At 38.1% G+C, this 15,400-nt stretch overlaps 1 protein-coding gene across 2 annotated transcripts in view; it reads right to left on the reverse strand.

The window, feature by feature from the left end:
- The window catches only part of LOC121874499 (phosphoribosylformylglycinamidine synthase-like), a 57,258-nt gene that overhangs the window by 723 nt on the left and 41,135 nt on the right, over window positions 1–15,400 (reverse strand). For both annotated transcript variants that reach the window (XM_042378644.1, XM_042378645.1), the window contains 8 exons: window positions 13,474–13,678; window positions 10,405–10,585; window positions 9,550–9,667; window positions 8,747–8,942; window positions 7,579–7,779; window positions 4,421–4,588; window positions 2,199–2,348; window positions 1,710–1,838 (listed from right to left, as the gene is read on the reverse strand). In XM_042378644.1, coding sequence (XP_042234578.1) covers window positions 1,710–1,838; window positions 2,199–2,348; window positions 4,421–4,588; window positions 7,579–7,779; window positions 8,747–8,942; window positions 9,550–9,667; window positions 10,405–10,585; window positions 13,474–13,678 — 1,348 coding nt within the window. The remainder of the gene's footprint in view (window positions 1–1,709; window positions 1,839–2,198; window positions 2,349–4,420; window positions 4,589–7,578; window positions 7,780–8,746; window positions 8,943–9,549; window positions 9,668–10,404; window positions 10,586–13,473; window positions 13,679–15,400) is intronic.

Consider the following 15,400-nt stretch of genomic DNA (forward strand, 5'->3'; position numbering starts at 1 on the left):
ATGGAAGTAGAAATGTAAAACCAAATTAATAGCAAACATCACAGAACAAAGGAGTACTATTGTATTACAAGTACAGTGGTCCCTCGGTTAACGAATTACCTTCCATAAGAATCTTCAATTCGGTTAACGAACAAAAATTTGATTAACGAAATCCTTACGAATATCACGTTTTGTTGTGAGCATCAGCTGGTCAGCTGATGGCCCAGTCTGCCAATTCAGTAATCTGTTCTAAGTTTAAATTCGTTTCCAATGAATTAAATATCAATAAATTTGAATTTTTTAATGTTTTATATTAAAATTATTGTAATTTTAACATTTATTTAACATATTGATAATATATGCAGTACAGGGAACTAGTTAGTTGTGCACCCATCAGATGCGTGGGTCAGTCACCAGGCGTCAGTCTGGCTTTGTTTTCTGTGGAGAGATCACCTATTTTGTTGGCGTCTTGAATATTTTTGCGTTTTTAATTTAAATTATTGGTCATTCTGAACTTTAGTTAACATATTGATAATATATAGCAGTGCAGTATTGATTGAAAGAAAATAATCTTGAATTACACCAAGTGAACTTAAAATTTTATTGGTGAAATGAGGCATCAAGAATGGGTCCACTGAAGGCAATTTTTCCTCCATACCACTTCCTTCTTTTCTCCCTTCTCCACCCCCACTTCTAATTCCCATCATCTTCATCAACGAGGAGCCTTCTACATACACACCTCAAAGTAAGTGTACTTTACTGCATTTTTTTTTTATACTTTGTATGTATTTTTCAGTGAGCTGGAACCAATATTCCATTGAAACAATGGATTCGGTTAACAAAATTTTCGGTTAATGAACGACCTTCTGGAACGAATTATGTTCGTTAACCGAGGGACCACTGTATATGACAGATGGGGTTAGGGTCTGGAACTGTGTAAGAATAGAATGGTAGAGGAAAAACATACAAGAGTCAAGCTGCTGTGTAATGGCAGATGATATACAGGTAATGATGATTCTACCCAGTCTTTAATTCTTGTACTTAATAAACTATTCACATGATTCTTGGGTAAGTACATGAAGATGTCCAAGAGATTCCCCCCATCTTGTGTTCAAAGGCTGTTAGCTGTTAAATACGATCAGAATTTGTTAAAACAATGGTCCAATCCAGAGGCTTCATGATAAATTAATTGGGTATAGATTTACTTAAAATATGACCAGTTAGTATATTTTTTATGTAAATATGAGGGGACTAATAAGGTACATTTGTATCAATACCTAGAGTACTATAGTAATAAGCTCGGGCACAACGAAAGAATGGAGGACAAGAGGGTATAGATACAAAAGTTTTGACTGTGAAGGTTGTTATTGATCATGCAGTCTGAAGAAGTGCCTTCAGATAACCTATGCAAGGGTGGAAAATGGAAGTAAAACCTTAATGGTGATAACTTGGATAAGAGAGGCTGATCACTGAATAGTTTTAGCAACTGTACCGAGTCACCTTGGAATATATCAATGAAGTATGCCATGAAAGCAAGATAGCAACAATGGTAATTCAAAGTTAGGTGGATCTGTAAGGGAAGGTAGAGAACAGAATGAAGTAGAAATGATGATTCCAAGATCTTGATTTCTTTTTCAATTAAACTACAGTATACTCATACTGGGTGCAGCTGCTCTACCACACTACTAGGGAAGAATTTCATTGATCATATCCAAATCAAGTCAATTTACCTTGTGAGCCATTAGGGTTGAAGGGGTACTGCTGGGTGGGTTGGTCTTGGTCATCTAAGTAGCAGAGGGCGACACTGCCAGCAGATTTCAGTGCAGGCAGGACTTCTTCGGTTCGGTAAATGAAGCGACCTACAGTAAAATCGAATGTATCATTATGTACACCTGACACTAGTCACAGGAAATTTGACCAATGACATGTTTAAACTGACTCATATACTGTACATCAACACTATGCATCTGAAGTCGACTTGGAAATGCTGGTAGCCCTGCCCGGTTGATCGGGATCTCGACCCATCATAGTGCCTGAAGCACATTCGTGAATGACCTCTCCCTACACGAGTGTTGGGTTCCTGATGGTCGTGCTCACCATCGGTCAGGACTGTGAATACAGCCCTATGTTTGGAGAGACCAGTTAAAACTACTGTACTTTGCTTGAATATATTATAAATAAAATGATTCTTGGAACATTTTCAATATTCATTGACCCACCTTCTCCATGGGCCACCCACACTCCTAGTCTTGCTCCCTGCATGCCTTTCAGTAGCACAGAGTTTGATGTTTCAATTTGAACTCGGGACCACCGAGATTCAAAGCGTCCTGAAGTATTGTGGGTCAGACGAACTGCTGGTGACCTATCTCCTGTGAGAAGCACTGATAATTAGTTAGTGTAAACTACACATGTTACAACTATTTAACTACATGCATAACCCTGATTTTCCCATTATGAAAGCCAAGATATGTTCCAATGAGGGAAGGAAGGAGAACATAAGCTAAATACATGCAGTACAGTACAGTAACAATTTCATTGTTAAAAAAACAGATGAGATTGTAAACTGAACAGAAGGAAACACAGAGCCAAAACCTATAACAAATATATTACCTGTCTAATAAATAAAAAGTGAAAGAAAATATAAGGAATATGCAGGGCCGGATTAAGCTTAATAGGGGCCTGAGGCACAGATCAACTTGGGGCCCCCTACCCTCAAGGTGTATATAAATAACGAACAAAATATACCCAATTTTATCAAGGATTTCATCAATATTAAGCTTCTGCAAAATAACACATTTAATGTTCACAAGAGACAGAAAATTGAGACTTTATTAGGACATCGTTGAACGAAGTTCATGTTTTATATGCTCAAACTTCGAGAATGTTTGGATTTGGGGGCCCCTTAGAGTCGGGGGGCCTGAGGCCAGTGCCTCATGGTTAATCCGGCACTGGGAATATGCAAGGAAAGTATAAAATACTGTACACAAATGAAGGCTACCTGTACATACAAAACACCCAAGACATGCACACTTAAGAAAATGTAAGTGCCATTTACAGGATTGTACAGTACTGGTTTGTTTCTCTGTATGTTGGGCTTTTATTACTTTATTCTTTCCACCAATTCAAAATGGTAAAACCAACAATAAATAAGTATACTGGTAAACAGAGACAGAAAACATTATTTCTCCAAATTTTCATAACTTGAGAAAAATTACTACGTACACTAACAATTTTTTTCTTTATAACTTATGGGTATCTGTTTGTAAATCAAAGCCCAGGTTAAATTGTAATTTTTTTTAACTTCAAATTTTTGTAAACTGAAGATTTGTAAAACAAGAGTCTACCTGTATACCTGTACATTACATAAGATAGTTTTAACTTCTTCCTCTGATTTGATGATCATGTCAAATAGAATCCCACTAAGTATAGTAACAAATTTGCTGGAGAGAGAAAGAAAAAAAGCTTTGGTAATAATGACCTCTGACATATGACCTTCAAAAGCTGTTAAGATCTAGAAAGTTTTATGTAGTATCTGTTTTGTGTGTGTGTGTGTGTGTATGTGTGTGTGTGTGTATGTGTGTGTGTGTGTGTGTGTATGTGTGTGTGTGTGTGTGTGTGTGTGTGTGTGTGTGTGTGTGTGTGTGTGTGTGTGTGTCTGTGTGGTAAATATCTGTTTTCCCAAGTCTTGGCATATCTTGTACTGTACATAGGCATACTGCAAATATATTTAGAATTTATGGCTTTTGCCCTTGACTTTCAAAGGTTAATCTCGTCTTAAATTTTGCATGTACCGGTAGTACCTGTTGTGCGAGTCTGATGAATATCCAATCATCCAGTCAAGGTATCTTGCACATGACACCAAGTTACATGGATGTGATGAAAAGATATAATATAACTCTTAACAAAAATTAAGAAACTGTTCAAGCACCTAAACATTTCACATACTGGTCACACTTTATGATACAAGTATTAATGGCCACCAGAAAAAAAAAAAAAAATGAAGGACTGATTCCTCAAATCCTGCTTTCTTTTGGAGTCTATAACCAGATATCTCTGAAGACTGACTACTGCCTGGTGAACCAGAACATACAGTAATTCTTGTAATGTGCAGGACATTTCCTAAGAAATGCCATGCACAAGGCATTAATCATGTATTAAATTCCCCCTTTTTTTTGTCCAGCAAGTGATTTGCGACAAATAGGAATGTAATCCCCTCTTATTCTGTTAATTCTTATGGGGGAAATTCCCTACCATCAGTTGCTTCAGTATTCATCTATAATTATAATTTTGTATGTATCCTCTACAAATAATGGGTACCCCTGTACAAAATACATAACTAAAATCTACATTATGACATGCAGCAAAAATGAAGAAACTAATCTATGTGGAAATGTGGGTAAAGCCAGTCTAGGAATGCCACTGACTGAGATACACAACTTACTATGGTGGCAGGATGGATCAAGCCAGCCTAGGAGGGCCATCAATTGACAGCCATTACACACACCCAGAGAGAAACTGGTAGGTTTGCTTCTCCATGCCTCTAATGCTGCCAGCATACTTGAACATCCTTTAATCACACTGACCCAACCTACTGCTGACCCTAAGACATCTGGAAAAATATAATACAATTTTATGATCATTATGTACTGAAAAGAACAAATATTTGCCACTCAGATTTACAGGTTGAGTAGAGTAGCAATAATTCACAAACATAAATTCACATTTACCTCTATTACTACTTTTTTTTAAAATTTAGTCAAATATTCTTAATTTACAGCTGAACAGCAGCTGCCACATTCCAACTTGGCGACCTGCCACACACGAGACTAACTGCTACACGCAGCTGTACAAACAAGTGGTCTTTTGACCAATACTGTATTTTAAACCTAATTCCTTAAATGAAGAAGCAGTCATTATTGCTGCTTCATCTCAACAACTCTACGAGCCAGCATCTACATGAAGTTTCCTTAACCGAATTGGGTAAATATTATTTTATTGACATATCTTTTACATCTAAACATTTATTTTAACTTAAAATATATTACGTAGTTACAGTGTCTACACCAAAATTTTTGACCAGAAACATACCTCAGGAACAAAACAAAATTTTATATCATTAGGTCTATGGTAAACTTGTATTCATTATACAGTAAACCCTTGATAACTCGACATATGATATCTCGGAATTCATTATACAATAACTCGGGGAAATGCCGAGTTATATAAAATTATCTGGGAAAATCTCCGCATATTTGGCCACTTGGGTAACACTTGCTGTGCTGCACTCCACACTTGGTCAGTCTGGTGTTTGTTATTGTTGTGGTCGGGTGGTGCCGACTCACTCCACCAAGTACATGGACGTGGGAAGGGAAGGTGCTGTAGCACCCCAATATTTTGGGTATAAAGTACTACACTATATATTGCACCACAGAGTATCTAGGGCACCAGAATTAATAGTCAGCACTCCCTGGTAATATTTGGTTCCTGCAGTACTGACCTAGTAACACCCAACAACCTCCTCCATTCACGTCAGGCCAGCCACTGTATGCAGAATGTCTCCTCTATTCAGGTAAATCCAATATCATAGACTTTACTTCATTTACAGTGCAATTTATTTTATCTGCATTCCAACTATCTGAATCTTCCAGGTATCCCAACTTTGTCCCGTTTGGTAAAAATTCTAATTTAGTCCCATAATCTGAGAGCAACTGAAGTCATTTATTCACGTGTCTGACACCAGCGCTATGACCACATAGCATATCATAAAATACAATAGCACATATTTTGTAAAAAAAAAAAAGCTCCTTCCACACTGAAACCATCATCTATGTGACGCCACAGTTCAGCCAGACAATCAAACAGCTGACCGAGACGTGTGCGTGTATGTGTGCCGTGACATCACGTGGGAGGGAGGAAGGCGGGTGAGTCAGCCAGAGTACAGCTCACTGCCTTCAAATACATTCACCTCCCACACACACCTATGCTCTACATCAGTGGTTCTCAACCTTGTTTGCCCCATGCACCCCTTTCACCATATGTCAGAATGTCATTCCCCCTCCTTTCCAAGATTGTCTGCCTCAAAAAGTGCATTCCAAATAATATGCATATAATGCTGAAAATCCTTTATTTTTTCCATATTAGTATCAGTTCCCCCCCCCCCCCTCCTGAAAACCTGAGGGGGGAAATTCCCCCCTGGTTGAGAACCCCTGCTCTACATTTTGTTTATTTTATCATTTTACATTATATTTTCTTCATCTCTAAGCCATATTAGATTATTTAAATTTTTACCATTTTGCTCTGTAATCAAGAAAACGGTTTTAATAGGGTGGACTATAATATCCTTAGTGATATAAGTTACATGTTTATTTACATACTCAGACTTAAATTATACAGAGAAAATTATTTTTGTTAAAATGTATTAATTATTTTGTATAAGTGACCAAATTTCAGTAGTACTCACATACATTCTCCTACTATTTTCCTGCCTCACCTACCATTCCCCTACATCACATACCATGCCTCTCCCCTACTACAATGCTTCATTCTTCACCTGCAGTGCTGGTATGTGTTACTTTTGAAAATTAGTTATTGCATGTACAGTACACATATATGGGCTGATCATTTTCTATGGTTGTATTTTTGTAGGGGAGGGGCCTCAGTAAGTCGGAATTTGGGACAATTCGGCAAGGTCAGAGCCCCATACATGCCGAGTTATCAAGGTAGTACGGTACATTGTTTCCCTTAATGTTTCACTTTTCAAAAACACATGTCCAATGTATAGCAAGGTATTCCTGTAACTCTTCTACTTTCGAGTACGTAATTCCTCATTTCACGCTTATCTTACTACCCGTTCAGGCAGTTGGATTTATTATTTTTTACTTTTGTACAGTATGAATTTTACCATCCAGTGTTAGTATGGGAGGAAACCAGAGTACCTGGAGGAAACCCAAGATGTTTGGTAGGGTCACACTGGACAACACCCTTCTTGCATCAGTTTCCAATGGAAAAAAACATTACTTTGGTCTTTACAGCATTAACTCTAACCACATTTTTCCACTAATCTGTTAACAAGTTTTTGTAATGCCTCTTCACTATCTGTAATAAGAGAAGTATCATCTGCATAGCATATACAGTACTTGATATTACTTTACCATTAACTTGTAGTTCTTCATTATCACTTCTCTAATCAAGAATGCTAAATACATGTAGATATTATATAATGTTGGAGATATAAACATACATAGTGAAATACATGCAGTACATTGCAGTACTTTATATAAATTTCATATCTGCACGTACCAAGAAACTAGGCGAGGTTAGAAGCAAGTAGAAGGTTATGAACTACTAAGGCAACATTTACAATAATCATATAACTGGAGATATGTTCTTTACCAGGGGGACTCGATGCCTGAGAAGTTCAATTAAAGGTGCTAATTTTTTTTTTAATTATATTTTCTATCTAAACATTAAAATAATAGCAATCTATTAATTACCATAAAAATCTCCCAATATCAAAATCAGGAATTAAAAAACAAAAACCACAACAGAGAGAAGACAGACCAACAAAATATGGCAACACCACAACAGACAGTGACTCGCCTGCATAACTGAACCCTCCTGGGAAGACCACCCCTCTGAATCCCTCCAGGGTGACCCCACTGGCCAAGAGATCAGTCATGGTAACATCGTGTACACAGAAGCCAGCCTGCAGGAGTGCCGCTACCATCTCCCTGTCTCCATTGGTACCCTCCTCACGTATGACAGCCACACGAGGTATGCTCACCAAATTGGCCTCTGGGCCTGCAAGATACATAAACATGATGGTTAGTGAAACAATTTAATCAAAATGACTGAAATGGGAAAAATTCTATTTGCATAACTACCAGCTAAATGTATCACCTTGACAATCAAACGAGACCTTTTGGAGATAAGCAAGCATCTCGCATACAATATAATCTTATTCAGGGCCTTCAGAAGGTGCTTAAAAAATTTATGACAAGAATGACTGCATCTACTCAAGACATAACTGATCCAGACCTTGTGACAATATACACTACTGTAGATGTAACCAACATATTAATTAGTTAAGGCAATCAAGAGATAATGTAAAAACCAAAATAGACAGGTGCATGAACATGATAAAATCCTTTGCTACTGATAAAGTGGGGTATAAAAAGAGTTGCCTATCAAAGCCACAACTGCAGTTCCAACTCCCAAGGATGACAACTTCCAGTCTCAAAGCTGAAGGAGATAGACAGCTCTTCATTTACCTAGCTATAACTCTCCTGGCATTGTGTTGGTAACCTTATTCCATTATGTCAATGACATCATCAAACAAACCAATCTTCCTCATCACAAAACGATGGTTCGTTACTAGAGAGAGAATGGTTCTAATATACCCTGTGCATAATTAATATTTTCCATGTTAACTTTTACACAATAATGCGTATTCATTGGGAAGATTTAAATTTTCATTACTAAGAAAATATACCTATATATATTATTATGGGCTTAACCCTTTCATTATGGGATGCCACTTTTCATATTTTATTTGGCTAATGCCAGAATTTTATTTAGCACAGAGACCCCAAAGTGGTTGAGGGAGCCATCTTCAGCTCCCCAAATAAAAATGTCTATCATCTACTAAACACCCAAATGCCCTAAAAATACTTCTCATTACTAGGATATCTACTCATTCACAACCCATCAAATCTATTAGGTTTGATGTCATAAAATACAATTTGAATTTGTCAGCTCAGGTACACACCTAAGACAAAATCCCTGTACGAGAAGGGGACATGGTATGTGGTGTATGCTCGTTTAACTAGGCTGCTGTACTCCTCTTCAACACAATCTGGGTTGGCCTGACGTGCTTCAAGATGGTAACTTGTCTTCTCCCATAGTCTAGCAGCCTCTAGCACTGTCAAGCAAGTGGCTTTTTGACCATCTACCCTGATATCAATCTGGCAGAGAGAATGGTTAATTACTTTTAAAACAATTCATTGGCTGTTTGGTAAATTACAGTAGTCCCTCACCAACATGGGTTTAGCAGCCATGGATTTGAGTATTCATATTACAGTAAATAATAAGCATTTGCAGGTTTCAACAGGCAATTTCTTGCTCAGCGCAGCAGCAATGTTTCCTAGATCTGGTCTGTCAAGAGGTTTTTCATGTTCACTTCATGTATGTTCTTAAAATAACAATTTATCAAGCATGCTCAGGTCCTCTTCCTTCTCTAACATCTTTAAATCTATTATATTATTTTTATCCTTCATAATATCCCTTAATGGCTTCTTACTATTGTCCTGGCAACACAGTAATCCTCACTTATAACTACAGTATCAGGGTCTGGGGCTGAGACAGCAACTATACTCCTCAGGGACCAGGTGTAGCCACCCCCCTTAATCACCACATCACTTTAAACAACAGAAACCATTTCTAACCAAACTGAAAGATATTAATTCAACTAAAATGTGCTATATCTTTATAAGATGAACATTAATTTGAAAATTTGTGATGAATATACTTTAGGTTTTGACGTAGATTATCCATGAAGCCAACATAAGTTACCTGCGCATGAGCACCAAGACCGTTAGTGGTGCCCAAGAGACAGGTGCCAGGGACTCCAGCACTCAGGAACCTCTCCAATACACTGTTGTTCAAGTCACTCTTCACCTCCAACACCCACCTGATGGATACACATTACTGTACCTCTATTCTACCTAACTTGTTGCAATAACACATCATAATTAACAAGTTGAGAAATAAAATGAAATGGTATTACATAATTTGGTTATTTCAGTCATTGGACACTCCCAAACAATATATGGTGACGTAGAGGAAGATGTTACTAGCACAACTTAATGCTTCAAAGTCCGATTCGTTTCTACCAAGTCCCTAGAGATGATGCCTCATCCTTGTATAGACAGCCTGTGCTAGTCATCAGGAAGGACACTAATGAATAAAATGATGACTTTTCAAGGGACAGCAAAAACAGAATATGAATTAATTTCAACAATCTAATGGCATGAAAAACATGTGAGCTGGTCCCAAAATGACATCAACAAGTGCCACCCTTCATTATGGCTGACAATATCAGCTCAGAATATCCATCCTCATTTCAGAGTGATGGTAACATGCCCTCTGGTGACCGTACCTAACCCATGAAAATGTGGAAAACGGCCATAAAATGGTGGTGGTGATAACCCGTTTGGTTTTATTATCAAAAGAGCACATAACTCGGGGTGTAACTGGTATAACGCGGGTCACTGGACATGGACAAGAGACTAAGCAACTTTGTTCTTATCAAAGTTGACCTGTCCCTTGACCTGGGACACCTCATCACCATCAGCTTAAGTGTCCAGAAAATTGTTCTTTAGCCCAGGTCACGTCATAATGGGTGGAGACATGATAGATAAAACTCACCCCACTTCCTCACCGAAGAGAGCAGCAAGAGTTGGTGGCACCTGGTCAGTGCTTGATTTTGGTGGGGCAGGTGCTGGTGGAACATCCACTTTCATGCCACACCAGCCAGACACACCCATCTCCAGCAGGCAGGTCACTAACCCTCCATCACTTACATCATGTAGTGCTAACACTAAACCCTCTGGTGTAAAGTGGGAAAACATAATATAATGAGTTAAATGTCAATTATTACTTAAGGAAGTCACCATTTATCATTAGGGTTCTGTTCTTGAAAACACTTGTGAAATTGTGATATGCAAAGCTTATTTTCTTAGAAGAAATAATGTATTAATGGGTAGATACATTCCTGGCTGGGAATTTTAGGGGTCCTTGGGCTGACATCTCATACAGAAATGGTGATAAAATGATAAGAAACATGAAATAATGTAGATAGAAACACATTTTAACTACAATATAAAATACAACAGATGTGTCAATGTTCTCCTCTCACAGCTGTTCATCAAGTGACTGTCCACCACTACCACCATCTACAATAATTTCTACCACTCTTATTACAATAAACCAATAAGTTCTGAATATACATAACAAAAGTAAGAATGTATAAAAGAATTCTTTAATTAGTGGTAGTGAGCGATTTAATGCGAGGTATGTAGCAGTTTACCATCACCTTGCACGTCACGTAGGGGAGTAATGTGCGGTCGACAGAAATAACATCTCTCCTTATCTTGAAGATTGTTGTTGATAGCACAGTTTTAAATTTTCTTACAATATGCAAGGTAAAAAAAAAATAAAACAAAAAATTAAAAATCAATACAGCATGCCCTTCAAATTCACAGGGGTTAGGTTCTCAAAATGACCGTGAATTGGACCCACTTTGTTAGCCAAATAAATGACATGAAAATACATCAAGCCACATTATCAAGTCTGCGGACGACACAAAGATATTTGGGAAGGTAGCAAGATAAGATGACGTCACAACAATGCAGAAAGACCTGCACAAGCTGCTTAAATGGTCTTGAGGCTACCAAGTTCTCTTTAACATTATGAAATCCAAGATCCTACACGTAAGGTACAACAATCCTAATCACAACTATTTTGATAACACTTTCCTGTATAATGTTGAGAAGGAGAAAAATCTTGGCATTGTGAAAGGCCATTCACTGAAGGCGGAACAACAAGTGGAGGCAGCAGTGAGAAAATCGGACAGAGATTTGGGAATTATAAACTGCACTTCGGCATACAAAGATCGGAAAAGGCTTTTTCAACTGAACAAATCTCATTTATGTCCAATTCAGAATTAGTGTATACAGGCATAGAAACCCTACCTCCACAGAAAGACCTAACAATTCCCTTAAAGATGCAACACAGAATGACCAAAATGATTCTGGAACTATGTCATATTGATTATCCACGTGGACTGAGAGCCTTAGGACTAACGACCCTTCAGACAAAGCACAATAGGGCAGATCTCATAGAAACATTCAAAATCCAGAAAGGGATGGAAAACCTGAAACCAGGACAATTCTTTGTAATGTCATGCACCACCAACATGAGGGGACATAGTGATCATGTAGAATGAATACAAGGAAATACTTCTTCACACAGTACTCTGCCCTCCATTTTGGGGACCAAACCCTCACCTTTGGCGAGAGTTTAAATTGAAATGCAATCAACTAATAATTGTAGAATAATATGTGCAAGATAAATCTCGCTTAATGCTGCTGGCGAGTATTATTGGCAAGTATTTACCAAGCGCAAAGCACCAGTCAGATGTTCAGGCAGCCATTTTGACCACGTCAATCCACATTCCCGCTGTTTGTTCGAGTGACTTTGGCCTTTGTGTACTTTTTTTTTAATTCACTCTCTCTTGGCGCGGTGATTTTGCGCGGATTAATGGCCTCAAAAGTACCTGGGGGTATTGGAGGGGATGATAGTGGTGGTGGTAAAAGACCGTCTGAGCACCCAGTCGGTTCAAATGATGGGGGTAAAAACAAAGGTAAGAAATTCACGAGTATCGAGTTGGGAGGAAAATGAAAAAGTACTCCTTTGAGGATAAGAGAAAGCTTGTGGATATGATTGAGCCTGCCAAAGGACTTTTATTTTGAAGGCTTTGATCTAGTGGAGGCAAAGGCAGTGGTGGAGGAGGAGGGGAGAGACTGGAGGCTTGGGTGGGGGTGACGGACGTCAGCCTTTCCCAGCCTCGAATACCAGCATAGTGTACATTAAGCTCATCAACTTTAATGTTGGTTTTCTATGTTTATGTTGATTAACTAATTATTCATTCTCTTTCAACAATAAAATAAAGGTTATACGTGGGTAAAATAGGAAAAAATTGAGACTTTGGCTGGCCCCTCAGTACCAATTAGGCCTTTTCCCATTGGATTAAGTCCTCTGGTTTGGCGAGGTTTATTCAGCACCAATTAGTCGCCAAACTGGAGGGTTTACTGTAGTGTAGTAAACACATCAGCATCAGTGTGTTTGGTTTCATCCAGTAAACATTGTCACCAAGATCTTTGTGCATTTTATCCACAATTCAGTACAGTATGCCTGTGTTATATTGCCATCATGAATTTTGTGCACATGAGTTTTTTCATGGGTGTGTGTGTGTGTGTGTGTGTGTGTGTGTGTGTTTCCCATTATTATAAAAGTAGTTTCTTGTTTATTCTTTGGTATAGTCCAATCTTATTGGTACATTATTTCGTAGGAGGAAAAATTTCCCACCTTTTGTCATGCGAGTGATGTTAGCATGAATAGGAATGTAATCCCCTTGTTCCATCAATGCTTATGGGGAAACTCCTGCTATTACTCATTTCAGTATTCATCACTAATGTTTTAATACATAACCCCTTTGAATAACAGGGAAAACTTGTACAGTACTCTGTATACAAATTTTCTTTACAAAAAAATAAGTACAGTAATAACAGTTTAGCTCAAGCCACAAACTAAACATCTGTTTTACTTGTCAAAATATAATCATCTATTATGAGATGTTTTTTTCTTCTATTTTTAATACAAAACCTCAAATTTTCAAGAGGACTGTGTATGAAAATTTTATGAGCCAAGACTTACCCTTAATCAACTGCTGGATGAGGTTAAAGGCAGCCACAAAGGCCACAATTTCATTTACATCCACATCTGGACAGTCATGGCCCACCTGGCTGTACACTTGAGCAAGGGCAGAGCCAGCCAGGCGGGCGTGGGCAGGCACAGGACGCACCCACAGGAGAGTGCCTTCGCCCCCTCCTCCTGGGCTCTTTATGTCTGGTGTCACTATCTACAGTCACAAATATTTGACTTTTAGGATAAAATTAATCTGGTAATTTAAATACATGAGCACAGTAAATCCCTACATCAATATGCCACTTTTCATAATTTGGTAGGTACAGTCCTAATAAAAAGAAAAGAAAAAAGTATTGTTACTTTTTCCATATTTAGAATTTGAAACCTTACACAAAATGCTTTGGATATACAGAAGTATAGTATTCTCTAGTGCATAGTCATATGTTGGAATGCTTGCTTGACAATACAGTCAAACTTCTAAAATTTGGAAAGCTCAGGAGCAGGGCCTTTCCAAATTTTAGAAGTTGTACAAAAAACAAAAACAAAAAAAAATGTGTAAAGTGGCCTCATGAGTTTCGTGACTACTTTGTTCTGGGGACCCAGTGCGGAACTACTGAATCGCGGAACATGCAATTTACGTGTATACATGTTAAAGGAACTGTTCGTTCTGGCACTTCTGCCAAATTCCCCCTTTTTTGCCCTTTTAGTCCCTTCACTATCCTAATTTCAACCAGAAAACATTCTGATGCCATTGTCGGTCATACTTTTGCTAGTGGTTGTTTTGCATACAATTTGTGTTGTGCAGCATACTGTGCATTACTATACCAGGACACAACCAGCCAAGAATACTACAGTGTTAAGAGATGCCCATTTGGAGCAGTCTCCATTTTTTCGATTTCTGTCCTGAATTTTCCCAGCGAGTTGAAGACCGCTAAACAGAACAATTGCAGATTGTTAACCCCTACGCCCCAGTTGACATTCCGGAACGCGTGCCTTTTCGCGCCATTGTTTGAAAGCCCAGCTATTAGGTTCCAGCATGACTATTTGGTGGTCACGCCAAAGGTAGGCGTGGGTGGGCTCAGTGCATCCCTTAACCTCTGACGCTAAAAGTAGTGTACTGTAGTTGTATTGTATAGTGTAGTATTACTGGAAAATAATGCTATGGTTATGTTATAAATGAATTTATTTGTAGAGTTATTTTTCCAATAATTATTTATATGCATTACTTGCTCTCCCAAACAAAGACAGCCAGGCGACAGACTGCGTGTAGCCGAGCAATTTTTATGAAAAATAATGCAAATAAAATAAATTCTAAATGAATTATTTATAGGAAATAAGTATTATAATCAGTAAATATATGCATTACTGGCCATCCAGACACAAAGGCAAGCAGAAAATGGCCGTGAAGTGCATAGTGACTATGAGCGCTAGCCGTCAAAACAACACTGTCCCCTTATCTCCCTCGCCACTGCTGCCACAGGGAAGTTTCTAGAGGGTCAATATATAGTTTTTCTTACTTCTTTTTTATTGTTTTATCATTTAAAAAGGTTAAAAAATATTTTTTGGCAAAGTTGATTTTTCTTGATTTACCCCGTATGGGGGATAAGGCCAGCAGCACCTTACCCCGGGGCTTAATGGTTAAAGACCTTAGTTGTTGAAATGCAGTAATAACATATAAAATTATTTTCAATAAACAGTTCGGATAAGCAGTGTTATCTCCAACCCCCCCCACCCAATATATTTGCTTTTTTCACACTTTTGCATTTTTTGGACTGGGGTCTGCCCCAATTAGTCCAATTTACCAAGGTTCTACTGTATTTATTTTACCAAACTTTTAGATAATTTATTCTGGATTATTCTAGTAAAGAAATGGAGTTTCCAACTTTTTAGAATGGTTTTTACAGACTCTGGTAGTTTAGACTCTGAAAACTTTCCC

Source organism: Homarus americanus, unplaced genomic scaffold (genome assembly GCF_018991925.1).
Source record: "Homarus americanus isolate GMGI-L3 unplaced genomic scaffold, GMGI_Hamer_2.0 scaffold11794, whole genome shotgun sequence".
NCBI classification, from domain to species: Eukaryota; Metazoa; Arthropoda; class Malacostraca; order Decapoda; family Nephropidae; genus Homarus; species Homarus americanus.